Source organism: Aptenodytes forsteri, unplaced genomic scaffold (assembly GCF_000699145.1).
Source record: "Aptenodytes forsteri isolate BGI_AS27 unplaced genomic scaffold, ASM69914v1 Scaffold33, whole genome shotgun sequence".
In the NCBI taxonomy this organism is placed as follows: domain Eukaryota; kingdom Metazoa; phylum Chordata; class Aves; order Sphenisciformes; family Spheniscidae; genus Aptenodytes; species Aptenodytes forsteri.
Genome location: NW_008795037.1, coordinates 996593 through 1022384, shown reverse-complemented (window position 1 = coordinate 1022384; position 25792 = coordinate 996593). Strand labels below are relative to the sequence as shown.

Sequence of the window (25792 nt, the reverse complement as noted above, 5' to 3'; positions counted from 1 at the left end):
AGAGGAATACTGAGTCCCGTTGTGAGTTCAGGTGCATTATAACTATTTGAATTTCAGTTTATCAGAAATAACAAGATCATTCTTCATCCTTCTGAAAGTGCTACAAGACTTTTAGTGAAAGTAGTTCGGTATCTCATGTCTGTTCTAATTGCTGTGTCTGTGTCCCCACATGCAGTACCAGGATACTGGTTTAGCACTAGCTCTCCATTGCACCATCCTACAGGGTCTGTCTCTTCTCTAGACATCTTCCTTCCTTCTTCCTGAAGGAGTATGGTTCAAATTAGTCTTTTGAGATTCAAAAATATTTTTCCAGGAAGTGGTATGGATTAACGACACCAACTGATTGCTGTGTTGTTTTTAAAATGCACACGAAAATGGGTTAATGGAAGCAGTCTAAAAGGTCTAAAAATATCCTGACTGATTTTTTTTCCTTCTTTCTTTTCCTTTCATCCTGAACATTGATAGGCCTTGTTTTCAGGCAAAAAACTCCTGTTTGCTATCCCACATTATACTGTGTCATAAATGCACACAGTTCAAGGCAACACTACCTCAGGCATCCCTGCCCAGTACTCTCAGGAAGAACAGATATAAGTTGTCTCTCCACCTTTTTGCTAGCAATGTCACAGAGATAAGGACAGCACACATACAGAGTATTAGTCAGAGACACCTCTTTTCTTTATCGTTCTATCACCCGGGAAAAAAGTAATGGCAAAGGAAGGCCCTTCAACATTTGCTACCTAGGCTGCCTTGAATGCATCTTAAGGGTTGTTGAGAGCATGAGAAGGATAGGCATTGCCAGGGAAAGGCAAGAGATGGAAGAAATTAAAAATGAAGAGGATGAAAAGGGCAGAGAACAAAGAGAAGGTGGCCCATACTTACTGTATCTACTTATCCATATAACATGACAAAAGGAAGACAGTAAGACAAATATTCAGCCCATTTATCTTCTGTAATTGCCTGCATATCCATGCTGTTCTGCAGGAAACATGCACTGTTCTTTTGCACTTACACACACATACACAGCTCTGGACTATTTATAGAAACGGCACAGGCTTTAGTGAAAGCCAGTCAGATTTTCTGAAGTCCTTTTAGGAGGCTTCTTTCTGTATCCGCATCATTTCAAGAAGGGAAATAACTGGTTTGTAGAACTGAACATCTATTCTTATGTTGTCTCTTATCTGTACAAGAGAGCACAATCACTGAAATAAACATAGATGCTTACTGGTATTTTCAAGGTGAAAAAGAAAAAAAAGGTATACTGTAACAGTGTTAGCCATAGTAGATAGCTGTACTAAAAAAAGTTGTAAAGAGATTGCTGTGTCCTTGCAAAATAGGGGGTGGACATAGCACGTCTTTAAGAAAGGTTAATTCAACAGAAAAACATACTGACACATGATTTATATAGGATTGTGGAAACTGCGTTTACTTCAACAACAAAAGCCAACTTTGAAGTGTTGCTCCAAAACCAGTGTAGAAAAAACCAAAGAAAATACATAGACAACTTTATAACCACTATCAAGATTCTCTGTTAGGGACAAGCGATCTCAGGAGTACAAATGCATTATAAGTTCATGCACTTAAACTCAGATCTTTGAGTGCACAATTTAAACTGAGAAGCCACAAAAATAAACTGCAAATAATTTTGAAATAGTAGCATCTATGTAAGAAATATTAAAACTAAAAAAATATCTGAAAACTAACGTCAATCATATGTTAATAAAGATGGGATATTTGTTTATTTTATTTGCTTTAAAGACTAGTGAACATCCATAACTTGAAGACCAGTAATGTGTACTAGATAACTTCCTTCTGAAGGATGAATTTTCAATCTAGGGTGAGTTAGCAATGATTAATAATTGATAATTTGTATTGGGATAAGGACAGTTAGGAAGTATATTTTCAGTATATTAATATTGATGAAAATACAGAATTATTGCAAAGATGGAAATTGCAAAACTACCTAAGTCTTAACCTACTATCTCATAATCCATCCCTAAAAATCAAATAAGCTTCTAGGAACATAACACGTGTTTGCAAGACCCATATGGTATTTTAGAACACCCACAGTTGTAAACTCAACTTAAAAGGGAAAAAGCAGTTGTTGGTAAGGAAAGTCTCATAATGATATACAATCTGTTTTAATATGGGTAGAGAGAAGAAAGGGCAGCAGAAACACATAATAAAACACAAACGCTAGATGCACACTTTCAGGGGCAGACTTTGATTCCTTTTGTCTTTCCCCAAGATAATATATCTATGCCAACATTACAGTAGATGTACAGTAGATACATCTAGATGACCTCAGTCAAGATCACCGTAGTTCACAGTCAGTGCATGCTTGCTCTGGAACTCTCTAAAGGGCTGAAAGTCTAACAGCAACACAGGGCAAAATCACAGATAGAGAAAATGCCGTTTCAGCACGAGCCACTAAAACCCCTGAGCAACGAGAGGGGAAAATTGGGAAAATAAAATTAACTTCTTGAATGTGACAATAAAATTCCTGCCGAAATCTTTTTTTTCCCCTGCAGTGGTGAGGCCATGCTTTTCTGTCTTAGTATTAACAAGTAGATTAAGAACATGGGAAAGGCCATACCAGGTCAAATCAAAGGTCCATCTAGCCTGATATCTTCTTTCACAGAGGTATAAAAGCAGAGGTCTCAGAAAGAGTATAAAAGTAGAGCAAATTATGTTTGCCCCAAATATTATCCCAGACTTCCAACAACTTACAGCTTAAGGGGTTTCTGAAACAGAATTTTCTACCTTAAGGATGTGTTATGAAGTATGCACATAAAAAAAAAAAAAAAAAAATCTTCATTTACTTTGAACATGCCACCTGCTAGCTTTGTCCGATACCCCCTGGTTCTTGCATTGGAAGAGGCAACAAGTAGTTGCTCTCTATTCACCATCTCAATGACACTCGTGATTTTATAACTTGTATCCTATCTCCCCTCAGCCAGCTTCTGTCCAGGGCAAAGAGTCCTAGCCTACTTAGCTACTTCTCCAAGATATGTGTCCAGAATTGTAGAGGTACTCAAGATAGAAGTAAATGAAAGATTTGAAGAGTAGCATAATTATATACTCTATTTCATTCTCTTTTCCCTTACTGGTAATCCCTAACAATTTGAGGAGACAAAGCATTTTAGGAAAATCTGGACATTAAGCCTGCTTTAAAACTGTTGATGAACAGTGGAATATGGAATCTTTAATATGTGCTGTTCAAACTGACACTTCTTAGGTGCAACAAAAGTGTAGACATAAGGGGAAGGCCAAAAGCAAAACCATCTAGACAGCTTCTTTTGGGGGAGGGGAGGGGAAAGAGGGTTGGGGGAAAGAGTATAACAAAATCTTTAACAGGTCCAATAATTAGTCAATTCAAATCTAGAAAATGCCAGCACGTACCAACAGCTGAGACTAACACAATACTTCAGCAAACGAGAGTGCTTGCAACATTGTACATCCTAACAGAGTCCACATCCTAGCTGTTGTCACTACTCAGACTGTCTTGTGTCTGCTCGTTTTCTACTGCCACATCATTTGCAGAAATCACCGGTATTGTGGCAGCATCACAACAACCAGTCTTGCAAGCACAGTTCTATAGCGCTCCTGAAATCCATGTAGGGATAAGACCATGCAGTGTCTCCTGTGGTCCTGATTAATTTCTTGGAAGATGGAGAAGACTTTTGTACACGTTACGCATATGGAGTTTTAGGATAAATATGGCTCAATATGGCAGTGAAACATCTTGTTTCAGGATATAAAAGTTCTATAGAAGATAGATACCAGTTAATTTTATAAAATGCTTGCAAATTAGTAGATACTCTAGAAAATATTCTTAAAGTCCCCTCAAACAATAAATTACTATTCTCATATATGCTTTCTTAAGGAAACTGGAAGAAGAACCGACAGTGCACTTAGACTGCACTGGTTTTCTAAAGTTGAAATTTTAAGAAAGCACATAAATGAATTACGTATTTTTGTATGTTCCGATTTGTTTTGGTTAGTGATTCTAGGATTTGCATGAATCAAGACTGCAGAAAATGGTCTATAATTTTGATGAATTACTGATGTTTTTCCTGTCCAATTTCTCTCATCAGTGTTGCTAGTAACAATCCTTGTAGTGGAAGGGATTGCCGTTGCACAGAAGACACAAGGTACAATTTTGGTTTGGTGATTTTCTTTCAAAAAAATGTAACAGTTTTATAATTTTTAATTAAGCAATACAAGTGAAAGAAAGTATTTGTGTTCAGGTATTAAAAGCTCTTGAATTACCAATATGAATTCCAGTATTTTCCATTTTCCCCCTATTTACTGCATTTTTTTCCAACTGAACAAAGCCATCCAGTCACAAATAATATAGACGTTCACTTACCCAGTTAAAGTTCTATGGTTTTAGACCTTAGAGGAGGAAAAAACCCACCACAGAAATTCATGTTTTCTGTATCTGACAACAAGCTTTTCAAATAGTCCACCCACAAACATTTTTGAAGCCTGCTGAGTGGGGAAGGCATCAGTTTCACAAACCTTATTTTCTCGTATGTGGGATTAACCCACACATAGGAGAGAATAATTCCTTGAACTAACACCTACAAAATTTCCCTGAACTATTTCTGCAGGAGAGACTAAGTTTTCACCCCCATAAATCAAAAAGCTGCCAAGATACTAGTGGAAGGTGATGTAATTTACTGGAGGCTGCTAAGACCTGTATCAGCATGCACTCCCTCTCAGAGGTCTGCAAAGAAAAACTGCATAAATATAAATAACGTTATGAGAGCACCCTGTGAGATTTAGGAAAAATCTAGCAGAAAACACATATCCTGTGTCTTTTTCTCTCCAGTTCTGCTGATAGCAAGGAGAAGGGTCAAAGGTACTTGAGAAGAATGTCTTAGAGATCATATTATTCCCAACTCCTTTCTCCTTGGATAAGGAAATCTGAACTAACAAAGGTCTTGCGAATGGTCTAGCGTGGTGCACTAGTTTAGTAAACTGCATAATCTCAGTCAAGGATCGTATTTCCCTGTACACCCAGATGACGACCTTTGATCTTAAATGAAACCCTTAGCTACCAGTGCAATCTACCTATTGCTAGTAATTTTATTGACTACCATTGCTGTATTTAGTGTATTTACATATTCATTCTGTTATAAGCATTCTGTATTCCAACAAATTATTGTAAATAGCTATTCAATCTAAGGGCCATGTACTTCAGTATACTCTGGAATCAGGGCCAAAAATAGTAAAAGCTAACAAATATTTTGGATTATATTTGCATAGGAATGGAGAAGACATAAGCCATAAAATAATGCTGCTGTATTGGCAGCCACTGTGACTATTTGACTTAGAAAGAGCAGCATCAAAAAACCTAAACTGGTTTGGGCAAAAAAAATTACTCCCTCTCTTCCCTTCCCAAGGATTACTGGACATACTTGATATTCAGAAACTGTGATCTCTTTAGGATATACCACATCACTAAATTAAACGTAAGATTTTCCTAGCTTATTTCCTTGCCTATTAACAAGTGGCACGTAAGAGGGCTTTCACCAAAATAAATTACTTTCTTCTTTTATAGGATATGTGTTATGTCAGTGTTTTACTTTTGCAAAGTCAAATTTGCATGCTTGCAGGAGAAATTTTTTTGATCACTTTTTTTTCGCTTAAGGTGGGCAAAATATTGGAGTGAATCGCATTCCTCCTACCCAGTGTGACAATTGGGTACGGACAAGTAATGGAGGACATTTTGCTTCACCAAACTACCCTAACATGTACCCACCAAATCAAGAGTGCATCTATATCTTAGAAGGTACATGCTGCATTTCTGTTTTGTGTTGCAATCTTACTGTTAAACGGGTAATCTTGAACCTTTAAAACTGTGAAATTTTACTTTACTGTCAAGTATTGTATAGCCATACTGGTAATATAATCAATTCTGCAGTCATTTGGTTGAACAAGAAGCTGAATTTGGTCTCTGAAGTAATAATAACAAATTAATAGAAAACGCAAACATTCAGGAATTAGCTACATGGAGTAAGACATACCCTCAGAGCCAGAAAAAGCAGCATCAGATCTACTGTAATTTATGAAGGCACAGAACTATTAAGATAAAAATTCTAGGTTGTTATCTTAATATCACTTCCAATATTGCTGATAACAAACTGCAAAAGATGGTTGAAGACTATATTCTGTCTATCTTGCAAGCAGAAAATCTTTATGCTGTCCTTTATTAATAAAAAAGACACATCTGACTGCCATAGCACTGTACTAAAAATATGGAGATTTGTTAGCGCTGCTGAGGTCACTATTAGTATTATGTGATGAGGACAAAAAATTTCATTAACTAGAACAAAACCACATTCCAATGCGAATATCTTGGATAAAGCCTGCAAGACTTGGGACGCACTAATTATTTTTTCCTCTTATTAGAATGCACCCAAACCCCATTGAAGTCAGCTAAAAAGTTAGTCAGCTTAATCATCAGATTCATATCAATTAATTGAAATATTTCAAGTAATATGTTTCAGTGAGTTTTTATTTGTACAGTATAGTACTGCTTCATAGATACCCTCATTTTTGCTTGTATGCATGCACATCTGCAGTTTTGCATCTTCCCTGCCAGTGAAGGCACTGGAGGGCAGATACCCTGTCCAGCTTCAGAGTTCGAACATACCAGATCCATTGCTGGATCTCCCTTGTGCAAGGCAGTTTCCATGGGGCACGGAATCGGTTTCCACACCTCTGTCCTCACCGTCCCTATACAGAAACATTATGGGTACCTGAGTGGAGACAAAGACCCTCCACAATTTCTAGCTAAGATATGGTCCTTCCTGCAGACCACTGCTAATACATGCAAACAGCTACAAATGTTTTTAACTTCTGTATAAGTAAGGCATAAGGTCTAAACAGAGTGTTAGAGACATATAAGTAAATCCTTTTTGCATTCAGAAGAAGCAGACAGCATGTGATTCTTTAATGCTGTCACTCCAGATACCAATTAGTATCTGAAAGTTCATGTAGCTCAATAGATGACAAGAACAAGAAACACTAAAGCTATTTATACAATATAAAGTCATGGTTCCAAACTACAGATATGATAGTCCAGTCACAAAGTAGCCATAGCTGCGTCTCATCAGGATTTAGGGGTCTGATCCAAATCCTGATGTTAGGCTGTCACTGGTTCAGAATTACCAACATCTGCAGGCACCTGCATATTAATAATATATATAAAGCATTTACACGTCTCTGAATATTCTAATAAAAGATGTCTCCTGCCAAAGGATCTGCAAATTTAGGCTTAATGTTTAGGAAATATACCAGTGAGTAGTTCTTCGTATCTTTTTCTTTTCCATTCTTTTCTGCGTCCCTCAATGTTTTGTCCTTTTTTATGTACTTTGCTTTCACAGAACACTGGTTTTAATTTATATCTTAATATTAAAACTTGTTTGAGTACCTTTGCATATATGTTAATATCTACTATATGTGCTGCATTAAATTTATGTCATTTCTGAATGTTCAACAATAAAGATCAGCAAGCAAAAAAATTCCATAAAATTCCATGAAAAAGTATCTTCTACACAATCATTTTTAAAATTTTTATTACAGTGTATCTGAGTTTTTATAGCAGACTGCCAGATGTATTTTGAGAATTTTCCAGTCTCTTTTTTATCTTGCTGTGTTGGAGGCCTGTCTCTTCATTATTTCATGTCTTAATGTGTTTTTTATATAGATCTTCATTTAATCTTTTGCTCGATTTTTTATGTCTAGCTGCTCCACGACAAAGAATTGAGTTGACCTTTGATGAACCTTATTACATAGAACCCTCATTTGAATGTCGGTTTGATCATCTGGAGGTTCGAGATGGACCTTTTGGTTTCTCCCCTCTCATTAATCGTTACTGTGGTCTGAAAAGTCCTGCACTAATTAGATCAACAGGGAGATTTATGTGGATCAAGTTTACTTCTGATGAAGAGCTGGAAGGAAAGGGATTTCAAGCAAAGTACTCATTTATACCAGGTAAAGATGCCTAAAATTTTGACCGAGTTAATGATGCTGTGCTCCCATTGAACTCTGTAGATGTGTTTATGCTGGCAGTCTAGAGCTGTATTTCATAAGTGCTTATGAAGGCAAAGTGACAATGCGATAGTTACAGTCTCAGTCCTGCTAATCCTACAGCATACTTGACTAAAACCACTTTGGAAAATTGACTGAAGGGAATTACAGGTCTATAGTTTGCTAGTGAAGAAGTCAGTTGATCTTGTTCATGCTGAAGGCTTTAGCAGCTTCCCTCTTTGTTACTCTAACTTGTACCAGTTTCACCAGTGGCAGTAATGGAAAGAGCATTTATGTAGACAAATAGCTGGCATTTTCAACAGCCTATCTTCTAGGAATATAAGACACTATGACAAGAACACCTGAAGCAAATCTACAATAGCACTTCCAGCCAGATGCAAAACATTTTAAATCTCCATTCTGAAAAGCCAGAGGAAGTATCTATACAGTCCAAGCAACAGCTCCCAGTATAACTAGATTCCCTCAGACCACAGGCTCAGACAACAGAATTGTTCTTGGCTCAAAGTACGGTGTAGTTTACAGGGTATGAAGGAGAGTATAATATGCTGACAGTGCCTTTAGACAAACAAAAAGTACATCTCCTCTGTGGGGCCACTTAAAACTGGCAGAGCATTCTTTTTACAAGAAAATTTGACCTGATGTCCATGTGCAATGCTTGACTGCTGTACTTCATAGATACTATACGTGTAGTTACCAGCATTTTATTGTCCTTTGGGACAAAGGACAGTATACAAATGTCAGCTCTACTACTACTATAAATGTATACACAGGCATAACTTTAATGTCATCTTTACCCCTACAGCACATGAAAACACTATACATGATTATGTATTGCTGCTTATAGAACTGTATACCTTGCTAGGGATTTAGACTTGGAAACTCTGGTGAAACTTGGAAACATGGTGACCAGTTGACTGGGAATAACGTGCTAAAATGTTTTCATAGGGACAGTACTTAGACATTTTGCTAACTTTCAAAACTAACTTAGCCTAGTTCCAGGCTGAACTTTAAATATACATTTAAACTGTATATTATTTTCACAGTAGATTGCAGCAACTGAAGGACTGATATTTTTCTTTCATCTGCAGTTACATAGAGTGTGGTAAAATATTTTGGGATTGTGAAAGTGGAAGGGGACATGCACATACACCTCCCACTTAAAAAAAAAAAATCAGTTCACAAAGAAGGTTGAAAATCTCTTGCAGAATTTTGCATATAGTGATCATAGATTTCACTATAGGTAACTAAAACAGAGGAGGGCAAAGAAGGCATTTTCTCAGCTGTCCTGAGTCTTAAGCTCAGGACTGAGGCATTTTAGGGGAAGTGATAAACTCCCTATACAGAAAAACATTTAGAGGACCACAGAAAGAGCCAAATTCTGGAACTTCGTTTGGAAAAGAATTTTGTACAAAACAGGCATGCACTTCTGCATGAACTAGTGCTTTCTTTGCATAGACTAACATTTCACACACATACACACACTATGATTTCTATGGTGATTTTTTTATGCCACAGCTGCAAATGGGTGCATCTTGTGAGTTTCTATGCTGATTTGTGAGGAAACACTAACCTGATCACTGAAGTGTAAGCCTTGGACATCCCAGCCCATTACAGACTCATTTTTAGCCAAGCCCCGGTCCCAGTAAAGTCAAGTACCATCAGTTAACCATTATGAAAAAGTATATTCTTAACTCACTAGTAGTATGCATACAGTATACTACTACAGTATATACTACAGATACATACACTACCTACACGTCACATTTAGAAGAGAGAAGATAGAGGAGCAATCAAGGTGAAATTCTGCCTTCATAAATGATGTCTAGAACCATGCTACCCGGCCTAATAGAAGAGGCATGGGTACCCAAGGAAAAAGGATCTTTAGTATTGAACTGTCCTTCTTTATATTCTTTATTAATAGCAATTAGCAATTTAAAAGTGTTGATATATTCTACTAAACTTCAAATTGTTCAGAACTAGACAGACAGCAATCTGATAAAAATGACGCACACAGAAAGATCCCCGGTACTCTTGTGGAGCGCCAGTGATTTCAGTGAAAACTGGCATAGTTAAATTCAGAATGTAATGTAGGAGCAAAATAGCCAATAGTAATTTTTGGTGTTATGCTGGAAATCTGAGCTGTCAGTATAGAATTACCTTATTCAGATAAGGTCAATCTTTGTGGAATAATGTTATCATCTAAAAAAAGATTGTCTCTGTACCCTCCAATTGATTCAGTAAACTTTCTGGCAATTTTTATTGTGACATAATAAAAAATGGACATAATCTTCAGATTATATTAAACCTTGAAGTGATTCTCAAGCATTGATAGCCCCTGTGATTCATGACTTCTTTCTATTACAGATCCTGACTTCACTTACCTAGGAGGTATTTTAAATCCCATCCCAGGTCTAGTATTACAGTAACAATTTGTTTATACATGAAATTTTAAATTAATATCATACTGCATTTGACAGCAAGGTGTGTGTTCTCCCTAGACTGCCAATTTGAGCTCTCGGGAGCCGATGGAATAGTACGTTCCAGTCAAGTAGAACAAGAAGGAAAAACAAAACCAGGACAAGCAGTTGACTGCATATGGACAATTAAAGCTACTCCAAATGCTAAGGTGGGTTTCATTCATATCATTCAGCATATAATGGGTTTCCAAGTCATTAGTAACAGGTAATAGTCACTAGCTGTAATTTGCATAATGTCTCACTTTCACTGAAATGAATTATGTATCAGTGGCTTAGGAAATCCAGATAGAGGATTGTTTCTGAAATTAAACTTATACAGCAAGTCCACAGTGTTGTCTTCCTGTTATTTGAAACTTAAAATATAAAATAACTGTGAAAAATGGTTAAGCAACAATTTTCAAGGGCGTTTGACTTGGACTCTGGTTTTATTGGAAGACTGCAGGCAAAAATGCTGGCTAACAGCTTTGATAAATTCCAGTAAATCTTGCTGCCAAGGTTTAAAATTTTGCTTCTGGTGGCTTATTGGAGAATTCAGTTCTCTTCAAAGTCAACAGAACACGTACCTGCTCCTCCCCAGTCTAATTCACAGTCCAGCACCTTAAAACCCACTTTCATCAGCAGTCTGAGCTAAAATGAAAGGCTTTACCTGGAAACAGCTGAGGAATTATCACTCTCTCTCTCTCTCTCTTCTGACTTAGCTATAGGATCACACCCTCTTAAAGTGCCACAATAAAATTTGCTAGAGCTTTTCTGCCCAAGCTCTAAAGGGGCATATTAGCTGCTCAAGCAAAAAATCAGCATTAGTTACCTAGGTACCTGATATTTATGATTGTGCTTGCAGAACTAGAGACTGCTTACAAAAACATCACTATCTCATGCTCATTAAAAACAACTTGAGCTTTATTGTTGGGCAGAGAGAAGGATAAAATCCTAATCATAATTCCAAAATACAGTAGCTATACCTGTTTAAAAAAAAAAACCCACCACCTATGTTTCAGAATCATATACCTGTTAATTACTTGAGTTGCACTGAAGAATATTTTTTCTCCATATAGCATACACATCTGTAATTTTGCTTCTGTATGTGTATTAAAGCACATACCACTGCTTGCATGTACGTAAAAATTAAAAAAATATTTTTAAGCAGTAGCTGCCAAGATGACAAACCTACTCTATGCCTTCTTACACACTCCTAATAGTTAACTAACCAGCCCTATTCATGAACTTCTAAATTAGTTCTGAAACAGCAGCCTAAAAGATGTTAATAAGAGGACAAGACAAGAAAGAAACTAAAACTCCATTAATATATTTGAGCCTTTGAGGAAGTGACTCAACTCCCAAGAGCCCTATACTAGTCTAAGTAATAGCAGCAGTTCTTCCAGAAACAATAACAAAACCATTTTCTCTCTACATTGCCACTTGAGTGCACCAGGTCTTATGCTTAAGTATTTTAATAAATTATTGAACGTTGCCAGAAGGCAGAGTTATCGTTGGGTCAGTCCTGAGATTAGATCATCTTAGATCATCATCCTAAATTATTGTGTTAAAACATCACAGGAAAATAATTCTTAGTATTCTGACAGCGGTTTCTCAAGCTTCAATTCTGGCAGAATTATTATGATAAAATCTATTAGATCTGATATGGTGCAGTCTCTTCAGAAAAATAAGCATAGACACTTTTAATGTCATCAATTTGATTTTGTAATAAAAATAAATTTTTAAACTGACACAACTGCAGCAATGAAAGATTTTTAAAATCTGCATAACAGATATTTAATAAATTACCTCAGATTTCAGAAAATTACTAGAATAATCAATAGAATCTAAGAGTGAAGACCTTTTGTATTTACTTGCCTAACACCCTAACCAGAAGTTTTTGCAGAGCTGAGCTCTTTTAATGGAATTATTCCTTTGTTTTCATATACAGAATAGCTCTACTAAAAGTGTGCTAATTTATTTTTAGCTTCCATTGTAATTTCACAGCAGATACATAAAGTCAATCATTAAATGAAAATACCATCTCTCAGCCCAAATACTAGCACGCACAGCTCACACCCATGTTGTGAGATAAGACATCAATGGAAGACAGGTTCTCAACGTAGCTGAGAATTTCCAGCAGTAAATCTAAAAAAGACAGCGGGGGGGGAAATATATACTGAAAATCACAAAACAGTGAGATGCAGCATGAGATAATATGGCACAGGCTGCACCTTTTCACAGAATGTGCAAGGGGAGACAGCGCTGGCAACCTGCCTCTGGAAAACACTGGAAAGGAAGAGCCAGGGTGTACAAAGTGTCACCTGTCTTTCACTGTGCTCTTTTACCATGTTTTCAATAGAGCCTGTTAAGTGTATGTGGAGAGTATCTTTTTTTTTCCCCCACACAAAGGTTTTGTTTTAGTGAATTCTTTAAAATTCAGTTTTAAAAGGTTTGGCACTAGCTGAGGTTAAAAGCGAGATATGGCAAAAGGGCAGAAAAATAGGTAATATAGCGGTAGTAAGCATGGTATTCATCTACCCTGTCTTCCCTGCTTCACAAACTAAACAAGAGTTTGCGATTCTTGTCACTAGGCAGATGCACGAAAAAGCGCACTGTACAAAAGGGCTTTAGCATCCATAGTATCAGCCAGAGAGCTAATTGTAAACTGTACAAAAAACACGTACAGTCTAGACCCAAGCTTATCTGAGGAACATACTGAAGACTTCATGGATAGAGGAGGAGCACCTCTTCTCCCATGGAGCAGGAGACCTCAGCCTCCACATGGATAGATTTCTTCTCTGTCAAAATAATGTCCATCTGAGGAATTTTCAAAGTTTAAAGATGGACTTTGCAGCATGCTTAGGTGACTTAGTTACGTATCTCATCAACTTTCACTAGAATTTTGAGAATTCCAGTAGAACCATTCAAGAGATTAAAAAGCCCTATGATCTTTTCATGTAATTCTAACTGAATTACAATCTTCCCCAAGTTTTCTGCTCCAGCAAAGTAAGTTATTTGCTTACTCTTCAAGTACCATCTTGGTCTTCTAATTTCCTTGCTGCATATGTTCTACCACATATGCTGCCTTCTCTCGGATTAGATTTCTGCTTTTGGAGGAATTAAGATTAGCTTAAATTTATTAACTCTTCCTAGATAGCCAGCTTACTTTTCTCCTGCTTCCATTTTTATTCAAATTACTCCTGACTTCATGGTTTGTCTTCCATAACACTGCTCTGATTCAGTAATCAGCTTTCATTCTGAAGCAACAAATTTTAATTTCCTTATTTTACTTCAGAGTTTTTCTGACTAGACTCCTTCCCTTATATTTTAACATTGTTTTCATGAATTAAAAAGAAAGAACAGTCAAAACACCATTAAAACTCTTTCAGCACATTTATGTGTTTCTTGTATCTCTTCTAGAGTAGTAGACTGCACATTTAGCAGAGCTGCTTAGGGCTTTAGCAAGTGTGTTGCTTTTTACTTTTTTTCCCCAAGGGGAGCAGAAATATATCAGAGTAAATTATTAAGTAAAGATTGTTTTGGGGAGGGGGAAGAATTGAAACAGATACTTCAGACAAATTTCACATAATACTCCGCATTGACATTTAATGAGAAAAATACAAGTTTAAAAGTGTTGTGAATTGGGAGTTACACATGTGTAAGGGGACAAAACATCCTATTCAAGATTTGCTAAGAAAGAAAACTGTCTTCTCTGTATTACTTTTCCTAGAGACATTAATTTCTCTTTTCTAACAGATTTATTTGCGATTTCTCGACTATCAAATGGAGCATTCAAATGAATGCAAAAGAAACTTTGTTGCTGTATATGATGGAAGTAGTTCTATTGAAAACCTGAAGGCAAAGTTTTGCAGCACCGTAGCAAACGATGTCATGCTGCAGACTGGGACAGGTGTGGTACGAATGTGGGCAGATGAAGGCAGTAGACTAAGCAGATTCAGAATGCTGTTCACTTCATTTGTGGATCGTAAGTAGATTTTAAAGTGCCTATTTCTCCTGGTATCAGGGTACTTCAGGTATTTTAGGAAAAGCATCAGCTATATATTATGCACCAGGAACACACAGAAAAGGTTGTTGCTGTTTCCTTCACATACTAGCAGGTAAATTAAATATTTGCTTTATTACAGTTATAAGCATGGTTCCTGAAGAAAGGCATTCCTCCATTCTTAAAAGGTTTATTTTTCATTTGAATTCAGTAATAATACAGCCCTAAGCTACGGCCTTCTCACAAGGAGTTCTACAAATGAGCACAGACTTACTTAAAAAGACAGCAATGGGACTGAAGTGTGCTCTCCCACTAGCCGCCATCTTCCAGTTCCCTGCCAGACACCACAATAGCCTCTTCTCAAGCCCACACTGGATGTTCAGAAGGCTAGAAAACACGTGTGACCCTGCAGAGTCTGGATCTTCTTCCTGTCCGCAGCCCTACCTTCAATTTTGGATCTGGAACTACACCCACTCCAGCTACACCTAAGCTGCTACCTCCTTCTCAGCCGCATGTGGCTCTAAACGATCCCACACACACTCCCTTGGCAAAGCCCAGTTGTGTTGCACAACCATGGATAAGCAGTTAAATCCAAATTTATTTAAGAAGGCTATATTAAAAGCAGAGCTGTAAATGCAATCTGGATTTCTGTTTGGATTCCATAGCCTGGGTTAGAGATAGTCTTCATTCCCATTGTAAATTAAGATGTTTCTTGAAAGCATGCTTTTTGTGAGGTTTTCTTCTAAGTGCTTTCTCTCTGAACTAAATGGAATTTTGTTGCCTCACATATTTACAAAGGACGACATTGTCCACATTGCAGAACCTGAAAGTAAGTGGCATCTTCAACACAAAAGTAGACTAAGTTTAGAACTGCAGAGCAGATCTGAGATACATGGGGAGAGCTGAATAAAACATATCTGCCACTTCAGGAAATCAGACCTATGCTTGTGCTAGAGGTTTTCAAAAAGTTCTGCTTGAAGAATAAATAGTACAGATATGCTGTCAAAGAAATAACTTTTTTGACAGAGCTAACATGTCTATAGCCAGTCCTGAAACGGATCCTGGTCACCACCTTGCAAAAAAGTTCACGTTACAGGTAACAAGTAGATTTTATATTCTCTTCCATAAAACAGTAAAGTTTAGCACAGGAGAAGAGTTACTTTCTGTAAAACAATCTTTCTGAAGTAACAGAGACTTATAAGAGAAATAGCTTATTGCTTTCTTTGCATACATGGTAGTAAGGAACAATTGCATATTTCAAACTAGTCTATTGTTTAACCTACAACAGGCATTTAATAAACTTTAGATACTGTGAATTTCAGTAAATGCCAGTTTTAAGCACAACTTGCAAAATTTAACTGCTTTTCCAGTAGCTTTTATTTCAACACAATTATTAATATTAGTGATAGTGCAAGTTATTCCAGCTTTCAATCTAGAAAATGCTATGAACTTTGCCAGGGAAATTATCCATTTATGTTATAAATATTGGAGTGGTTTCTTTTTTTTGTTCCATTTGGGTTTGGGGGGTGGGGTTTGGGGGGTTCTTTTGAGTGTAAGAGGCTGAAACAGTAACTACTCCTAAAGCTAGATAATTTTCAAACTTATGATTTTAAAGCGGCTCAAAAGTCATCAGCAGAAGAAAATCTGCAAAGGTACGTAGTTATTCTTATTTATCTTCTAACCTGAGATACTGTCTTTCTTGGATAGGGTAATTCAAAAGTAAGTGTCTGAAAAATGTTTCATGTATCTTTAAATAGTCTAGTGATAAGCAACTTTTCTAACTGAAAAAAGTGAATCCGTGCTTATCTTATTTTCAGATCATTAAGCTATTTTTCCTCTTCTACCTTACTAATGATTTGTAATTATATGAAGCCAACCATAAAAACAATCAATATTTCTGAAAAGATTTACATAAATGAACTAATTTTGCATGACAGTCACCTAACACACTCCTAGTGCTGCTTGCAGGTTTGACTAAGTAATTCAGCTAACAGCAATGTTAAAAATCAATGTATTTGATTTCTGGCTTGATTCAATACATGAATAATGCTAGATAGAAAGAACACTATGAACATTGCACCAGTCTTAGGCAGCTGTTATGAGAAGAGTCCAGCTATGTCCTTGAAGTCCTGGACTGGAACCGATCAGTCATTGTGACTTTTAGACTTTGTACTCTGCAAGTGACAAACAAAAGGAAAACGAAGTCCATTTGGCCCGTCTTTATGAACTTGTGAACAAAAGCCATCCCCCAAAAATGTTAAAGAGACTACACAGGAATGTAAAATAGAGACTGTGCTCGCGGATGGAGGAGCAGCAGCAGAATGCATCATCCAAAAATACAGAAACATGAAAAAAATTCCCCTGTTCAGGGAAATAAGAAAGGGAATGCGTCTTACATCGTAATTCTTCCCTCTGTGCCTCCAAAAGAACTACAACTCCATACAGATCCATATTGAAACACCAGCAGATACACATGGATCCATGACAACCACTGTGGACACAGATTTCATAGATCCTCCTTTATCTCACAGTCAGAAATATTTTAGTAGATATTGTAGCCTATTACATACATAGCCTTTTTAAGCTATTCTGTTTAAATGATGATCCTGTTTATCCTTTATAAAGGAAAGCTTGCGCAATCTTTCTTTCCAAATTCAGAAGGAAAAACTACTTAAGTCTTTTCTCCCCACGTGTGCTAATAAGGCCGAGAGCCTTTTATTTTGTAGTCTGCATCATGAACATTTCCATTTTAACTATTAGCCTTTCTCCCACTATGTATGTATAATGGTTAGAAATGTTGAGTACATCTTCCTGTTTCTATGAATTGCTTTAGGTTGTCTGGGATACTGGTTTTCATACCTAGATTGATACTCCTGCATAAGTTTTAGCCTATCATCATTTAGTCCTTCAGGGAGAAGGTGTGAATCCCTTTGGAGTTTAATTGCAGCATAATTTCAGACAATGCTTACATCATGATGTATCATGATTTCATATGACGCTTACATTATGCCTTAAACCATTAATGATGTGAATTGACTTAGCATCCACTCTTGATAGATCGTAGGTGATAGTTTGGCACACCGACAACACAACAACCAGGTTCCTTTATATTTTCTTTCCTGAGCAGTAGCAGTTGGTGAAACAGTTAAAGACATAGTTCAGTCTGAATGTAGGAAAATGTTTGATTTTATTCTTCCATGTACCAGGTAATTGCATGGTTGAACTTAAAAAGAAGTCCCACTGAATCATGTCCACTGAAAAATGGTTTGGCCTTTGAAACAAAGAGGGCATAAAACATTCTTGAAAAAAAAAGGCTGTTGATTTAGAAACCTAACTAGAAAGTCTCTCTGGTCGGAGAGGATCGAGGAGAGCAGGTTTCCCAGGACCATATGCAGTCAGTTGCTGAACATGTCCAAGGATGGAGACTCCACAACCACTCAGGGCAACCCATACCAGTCATGTCAGATGCTCCAAGTCCTTATCTTCATGCCATTTCCCTGGATGCCCCCATCTCTCTCTTGTACTGGTCACCCCAACACTGAGCATAGCACTCCAGATGTGGTCTCACCAGTGCTGAGCAGAGGGGAAGAATGACCTCTCTTGACCTAGTGGCAATGCTCTTCCTAATGCAGCTCAGGATGCTGTTGGCTTTTTTTCCTACAAGGATGCATTGATGCCTCACATTCCACTTTTTCTCCACGAGGACTTCCAAGTATTTGTCTACAGAGCTGCCTTCCAGCTGGCTGGCCCTCAGCCTGTACACATATGTGGAGTTACTCCTCCGCAACTGCAGGACTTTGTGTTTCTCTTTGTTGAACTTCATGACCTTCCTGTCGACCCATTTCTCCAGCCTGTCTCAAATGGCAGCACAACTGTCTGGTCTATCAGCCACTCCTCCCAGCTTTGTAGCATCTACAAACTTGCTGAGGGTGCAGTCTGTCCCAACATCCAGGTCATTAATGAAGCAGTTAAACAGCATTGGCCTCACTATTCACCCCTGGGGTACACCAATAGTGATGGCCTCCAGCTGGACTTTGTGCCTCTAATCACAACCCTTTAAGCCTGGCAGTTCAGTCAGTTTTCAGTCCACTTCACTGTCCTCCTATGTAGTCTGTACTTCATCAGTTTCTCTGCAAGGATATTACGGGATACAATTTTGAAAGCCTTGCTAAAGTCAGGGTATACAACATCCACCGCTTTCTCCTCATCTAAGCTAGTAATTTCATTGTAGAAGGCAATCAGGTTGGTCAAGCATGATTTCCTCGTCATAAATCCATGCTGACTACTCCCAATGACCTTATCCCTGATAATCTTGGAAGCCGTTTCCAAACCTATTTGCTCTATCACCTGCCCAGGCATCAAGGGAAGCTCCCCTCTGTCCCATTCAGTAGTAGGCCCATATTTTCCTTGGCCTTCCTTTTGTTGCTGATATACACTTGAAGAAGCCCTTCTTGTTGCCTTTCATGTCCCTCACCATATTCAACCCCAGGTAGGCTTTGATTTTCCCAGCCCCGTCCCTGCATACTCACTGTGTCTGTATTCCTCCCAGGGCACCTGACCCTGCTTGCACCTAACGTGACATCTCATTCATAACTGATAACAATGGGTGTGATCTATACCTTCCTAAGCATTGGTCATATTTTAAAGCAGTGTTCAGACTAAATCTACCTTCCAAGCAGTTAAATTCTCAACTCAGTTCAGCGAGGAAGATAGATATGAGTTACTATGACATTTTTAAACACTGAAATTACATAGATAAACTCTTCCAAAATACACTCTAAATACATTCTGTATTATGTTAAAGTACTACAGCACTTGCACTACAATTAAAGAACAAACTTTCTATATGGAACTTCCTGCCTGGTTGCCAGGGATTAAGCAGTAACAGGAAGCTAATACAAAAGCTTAAAACCATTGAGCATAAGTTACCAAAATTCAGTGGAGTAAGAAATGGGAAGACAACGCATATTAGATTTAGGGAATGCAAATTCAGAATTAAAGGTTTGAATTTTCTTTTCTCTTAGGCATAACTCCTCTTTTTGTCACTGAGACTCTGAAGCCTAACAGAAGGACTGAGAAACACGCTGTATTTAGGACTAGTCACCCTCCTCTGCTCTACCCTTTGGGTGCTGCATTATGTTTCAGAGATCCAGACCGCTCAAGAATACATTATTTCTATGAAACCAAATAGTAGAATGTCTATCACACATCTTTGCTGTTTTAATATATAACTGACTCCACTAATAATAGATATTTCTATCATAAAAATACCACATTACTGAGACAGAAAGGAAAAAATCAATTTCTTGCCCAGTGCCCTGAATTCATAAAGAATTCCCTATGTAGATTATACAGCATCCTGAAAAGAATTACTACTTTTTTTTTTTTTTAATATATTTTTCTAATGTCAAGGAGCTATAACAAACATTCACGGAAACAAAAATCTTTAGGGCAACTTTCCAGTTAATTTATTTCTTCAAATTTCTAACTATATACAGACAGATAGATAGATAAAAAGCTAAACTGTACTCTCTCTTAATCCCTGCATTAGCTCTAATAGGAGGATCTGAGAGCTTTGATTCACAAGCAGGGATGACTTAGATGCCTCCAGTTACTGAAATCTCTTGCAATTACTGAAACAGTCCTCCACAAGCTGAAATCTGATTTGCCTTAAGATATTAATGGGCTCTAAAACGCAGGTGTTCAGGAACTGCTTCACAACCAGCTATACCATCTACATAGCAGATGCACAGCAGATTGAATAAATATATAATTGATGGTGAGAATGCGATTTTTAAGTACTAAGTTTTCGAAGACAAGTATTAAAGCCTTCTTCCATTATCTGTGTTGTGTGACTGTCTATCTGCTACCCATTTTGAGTAAGAATTTTTTTTTTTTATAATACACCTGAAAGCAACTACATAAAGAAAGAGTAAATCGTCCGATAATTAGTGACATGCGGGAAAAGTGATTGTGTTTGAAACAAAGATAAAGAATGAGTATGCATGTCAAAAAAAACCAACAGGAATTTACTAGTTTTATTGCAATGCATCAATGACTGAAAATTCCTAATGTTTTCTTTCTCTTCTCCTGCAGCTCCCTGCTCAGGCAACACTTACTTCTGCCATAGCAACATGTGCATCAATAATTCTTTAGTCTGCAATGGCATTCAAAACTGTGCATACCCTTGGGATGAAAATCACTGCAGAGGTGAATATAGTGCAAAGTATAGCCTTTATGAGCTAGGCTGGTCAGTTTGCCTTTCAAGGAAGTCATGAAATATGTTTTTCCTGGAAATATGCTGAAGACAGCTATTCTACTAATCTCAGGAAGGTGTTCCAAGTTTTTATTTAAACTCAGGAGACATGTAAGCATCCTGAATATTGATCTTACTGCTTTATAATTAAATTTCTTCCTCTTCAGCATATACTCTATTTTAAAAGGATGTCAGCTTAATAGGAAATAGAATTTTATTTGCCAGGTTGCATCCTGTCCATTTCTAAACTTTAAATGAAGCAAGGATCATAGGGACAGGTAATACCTTTTATTAGAGAAAAAATATAGAGCTGGAAAAAGACAGACAAGTCTTCAAGCACAAAAGGCCTTTCTCAGGGCTGAAATAGAAGCAATCTTAAAAGACAAATACAATCTTAAAACATTTGTTTTAAGTTGTTAATCACAGACTATCTCAGAGTAAATACAGCTGCTGCATATGGTGTGAGAAAGGATGGGAGGAAGAAGGAATTGTTAGGAAGCAAGAAGTCATTGCTTATGGAAAACAGACACATGTAAATCACTGCTTCTAGAACATGGGGTAGGGGAGTATTGTTTAAACCATCACAACTACAGTAAAGACTTGTTTCAATATCAGGTTTTGTAGGAAAAATTCTCATGATTTGAGGAAATTGTTATTCTGCTAAAGCACAAATATATTCACCTGTGCTTCAATAATAACTGAATTTTCATAGTTGGAACAAAACCAGTTTAAGGTCAACAACTTTTATTGCTAAAAGAAAACAATAATCAACAAGCTTGAGCTTGGGGTTTTTTGACAAACAGAATGGCATAAATAGGTTTGAACACAGAACTCCTGAAAGATTTAAATATGTACTCCATTTCAAAGAGAAGTTGACCCTGCAGGAAGGGTCAAAACTTTCTCTATGGAAAATCCTGAAATAAAATGGCTTTTCAACACACAAATCCAGCTTAAATTTTTTATTAAATAAATATTAAAAAAACTACTTTGAAATTGCATTTCGGGCAAACAAAAAAATTCACACCACTAATAAATACTCTAATGCAAGGTATATTATGGCAGCTTTCCAGTTAACAAAACTGATCCATAACTCCCAAGTTTTCGATGTAGAAGCAAGCTTCCTCTAAACAATCTTTGACAATATTCAATGTTCCCTCTTAAGTGCAATTTCTAGATCTCTTTCCCATCTCTGCCAACTGCTTTCTAGAATCTTGCCTAGAATCCACACTTCACTTACATACTGCAGTATTTTAAAAATGAATGCCATAAAAACCGTATCACAATGTGAAGAAAGTCTTTCCCAATATTTGTAAATTGCTGTATCTGGTGCTGAATAATCTACCATGTTTTATGTTGAATACAATCTAAATTCTGCTTTAATACTTGCAGAGCAGATAACTAAGAGGCAGCTGAAGACTGGATCCATATTGCCAGCTAAGGTAGACTGATGCAACCAAATGAGCAGTATCTAGCCTTAAAAAAAAAAAGTTTCTCACAATTGTGCTCAATTCCTGCAGGCACCCAGAGTTCTCATTTAGACCACATCAATAGCTACCTAAATCTGAGCATATTGTGACCTACCTTATGCCTAAGCCCAGTGACACAAAAATTGATAGAAAAGTCGGTTGTGTGCAGTTTCTTTTAAGAGACTGGAGAAGACATCACCTTTTGCATAACCACTTTTTGATTAGAACATCTTCCAAGAATTAAGAAGCCTAGATGCAGATGAGAGAACTGCCATAGCACTGAAATTCATACCTCCCACAAAGTATGCTAACACTAAGATCTAGCTAGGCAGGACAAGGGGAGATATCCTCCTTCACATTAAAGGTATAAATGTAACTCGGAGTAAACAGTCTAAGAAGAACTTTATTTCAGACGTAACTTCTTATTAGCCACTTCCTTGGGACTCTCTGTTTAGTATATGGATTGTTTCAAATAGCATATGATGGTATATAACTCTCTCCATGCACTGTGTGTGGAGTACTTAGGTACATAACACACATATCCAGATGCCGGGAGCCAGATATCTGAAAATAATATGCAACATTTAGGCTACTACATTTTCTTCTACACAGTCTTAAATGCTTTTCTCCCCCACTAGCAGATGTTGCAGAGTCTCAGTGTAGAATTGTTTCAGTCCCCTAGGACAAGTACATTTATAGAACAAATCCAACTGGAAAATTTTAATCTTCAAATAAGAATTTTAAGTATGGAAAACCATCTTGTTCTGATGCTGCCATCTTGTGTGTTTTCATATGAAGTACTAGTCAAAAGTGCCATATGATTTGGGTTGGTTAGTTGCCCCTCGCCCCCTTCCCCTTTCTTTTTTCCAACTGACTTGATTACTGGACTGTTAATACTGGAATGTATCTATGCTAAAGCTCCCTGTGTTGAAATAGGTATAACAGACTTATGCAATAGACACAGTCATTAAGTTTCCAAGAGATGTGAAAACAAATAGTACAGTCAATCTTACATCATCACTATGATAGTATTCACTTTTAAAGAAGAACTAGATAATTTTAAATCTGTGTTTCCTTCTGACATCAATGGGAATGTTACCAGCAGGAGCAACCCATGGTAAGAGAAGCATCATCTGTAGCTGTATAAACTCCTATTTAACTCATGGATTTTGGAATATGAACTGATCAGTATAGGTTCAGGATTGAAGCCACATCCCAACTGAGTCAGCATGCACTGGCCACAGAGTTCCACCTACCACTGAATTATCATATGGTAGCCACTAATGCAGACAGGGAATTGGACTTGCTGAACAAAAGCACAGATCCAGTATGATAAATCCCATTGACATACAGGTCTAGTCTCCAGTGCCATTAAGTCATTTTGTTAATACAGCACTTATATGGCAATCACAATACAGCTTGCTTTGTTTTAATACATGATCAAAAGTGTGGAAAATAATAAAAGCCATATCATAATCCTTGTTTTTTCTTCGCAGAAAAGAAAAAAACTGGATTGTTTGAACAAATCACCAAAACTCATGGAACAATCATTGGCATTACGTCAGGGATAGTTTTAGTTCTTCTCATCATTTCAATTCTAGTACAAGTAAAGCAACCTCGCAAAAAGGTTATGGCTTGCAAGACTGCTTTCAATAAAACTGGTTTCCAGGAAGTATTTGATCCTCCACATTATGAACTATTTTCACTAAGGGACAAAGAAATTTCTGCAGATTTGGCAGATTTATCAGAAGAACTTGAAAACTATCAGAAAATGAGACGCCCTTCAACAGCTTCCAGATGCATCCATGACCACCACTGTGGCTCCCAAGCCTCTAATATAAAACAAAGCAGGACAAACCTCAGCTCCATGGAACTTCCCTTTCACAATGATTTTGCACAGCCTCAACCAATGAAAACATTTAATAGCACATTCAAGAAAAGTAGTTACACTTTCAAACAAGCGCATGACTGCCCTGAGCAAGTCATAGAAGACCGGGTGATGGAGGAGATTCCATGTGAAATCTATGTTAGAGGAAGAGAAGATACGGCACAAGGTTCATTATCTATTGACTTTTAATTTCCTCGTGAAGGTGGTATCAGTGTATATACAAGATGCTTGTGTATAATGACAGTGTATATATTAAACGTGTACTATATGCAGCGTGTGAGATGCACACACTTTTAGCTTATTATACTTCATTTAAAAAAAACAAAGTCTTCGTAACTAAATCTTGCTGACAAATGGTGGATTTCCTCCTATCTTCCCAAGCTACCTATCTAGTGGAGGAGTAAGACAGAGACTTTGCATGGAAATTATAACTTAAGGATATTGGAAGAAAAAAAAAAACCAACAACTAATAATAATTGAACACTGAAAACCATGACTACTATTCTCTTCCTTATATAATTTTCTCTTCTTTAGATGTCTGCTTTTCAAGACAATATTAATACCTCAGTTACATAAATAAAAGTAAAGTGCACCACGTGTATGTCAACATAGGTGTCTTATTGTATTTGTCAAATTGAAAGTAAAGTTAGTGTTAAGTGCCAGTTAAGACTCAAGAATTATGTTACAGCCATCTGTTTCATCTTGCCTACCATTTATATTGTCTTTAATCATCAGTTCCTCACTCGATGCTTTGTGAGATATAAGTGTAAAGGATTACTGCCTTTTAAAAATACTGAGTTATATTAATTTTAGTACATTTGGAAATATATAATCTTTGCAGCTTTTGGTTAAAACACAAGTAAGTACTCATGTTATTCTAGATGCATACTTAAACCAGTTTTCTTTCAAGACAGTTTAGGATTTTAAAATATTCTGCCATATATTACAGATCCATAGGGCTCACTGATTTCACAGCTCTGTAGTTAGAAAACAATTTTGTTCCTGCGTTTTCCAAGTATTTACATAAATAGACTGTACTGTACATTCGTCTCTTAAAATAGCCTTTTAGTCCTTATTGCAGCCAATCTTCCCTACTGAAATCAGTGATGATACTTTTAGTTCATGTCCTACTTGCCTGGAGAGAACTGCTCTAAGGTCTGTGTGATTACCAGGTATATGAAGATACTGGAAACAAAGAGAAATCACAAAGCAACTCTTATTAACCCTTATGGAACCCTTCTTGTGCCCCTTGTTTCCACTTGCAAAATTGCACATTTCATACCTTTTTTAATGGTGGTTTGGACCTAATTTTAAAATTTTTACAATATAGAAAAATTTTTAAAATATAATAATTCTCATTGTGGTTTTTAAACTTTTTATATAGTTTGATACTGTACAGACTATTTATTCAATCAAAGTCTAGCACCTGTACAGCAGGCTTGTTTCAGTGTCCCTATTAGCAGCTCTGAATAACATGCAGTGGCCGCTGCGTACATCGCAACTTGCCAAGAATACTTAATATGACTTCCACATTAGCCTACATTTTATTCCCTGGTTTGTTTGGGTTTATTCTAGTATTTCATTTACAAGAAGCCTTTCACTAAAAGTGACATACCAGCTTGCACTGGGCATATCCTTTATTTGCAAATGTATGTAAAACCA

The 25792-nt window shown here is 37.0% G+C and overlaps 1 protein-coding gene across 1 annotated transcript; it reads left to right on the top strand.

Moving 5' to 3' along the window:
- Positions 1-169: 169 nt before the first annotated feature.
- NETO2 (neuropilin and tolloid like 2) lies at positions 170-24358 on the top strand. The gene is made up of 9 exons (XM_009276772.2): positions 170-224; positions 4095-4151; positions 5657-5797; positions 7756-8004; positions 10426-10449; positions 10560-10687; positions 14274-14502; positions 20617-20730; positions 23739-24358. The coding sequence occupies exons 1-9, from the start codon at positions 170-172 to the stop codon at positions 24317-24319; spliced, it is 1578 nt and encodes a 525-aa protein (XP_009275047.1). The 3' UTR covers positions 24320-24358.
- The last annotated feature ends 1434 nt before the right edge of the window (positions 24359-25792 follow it).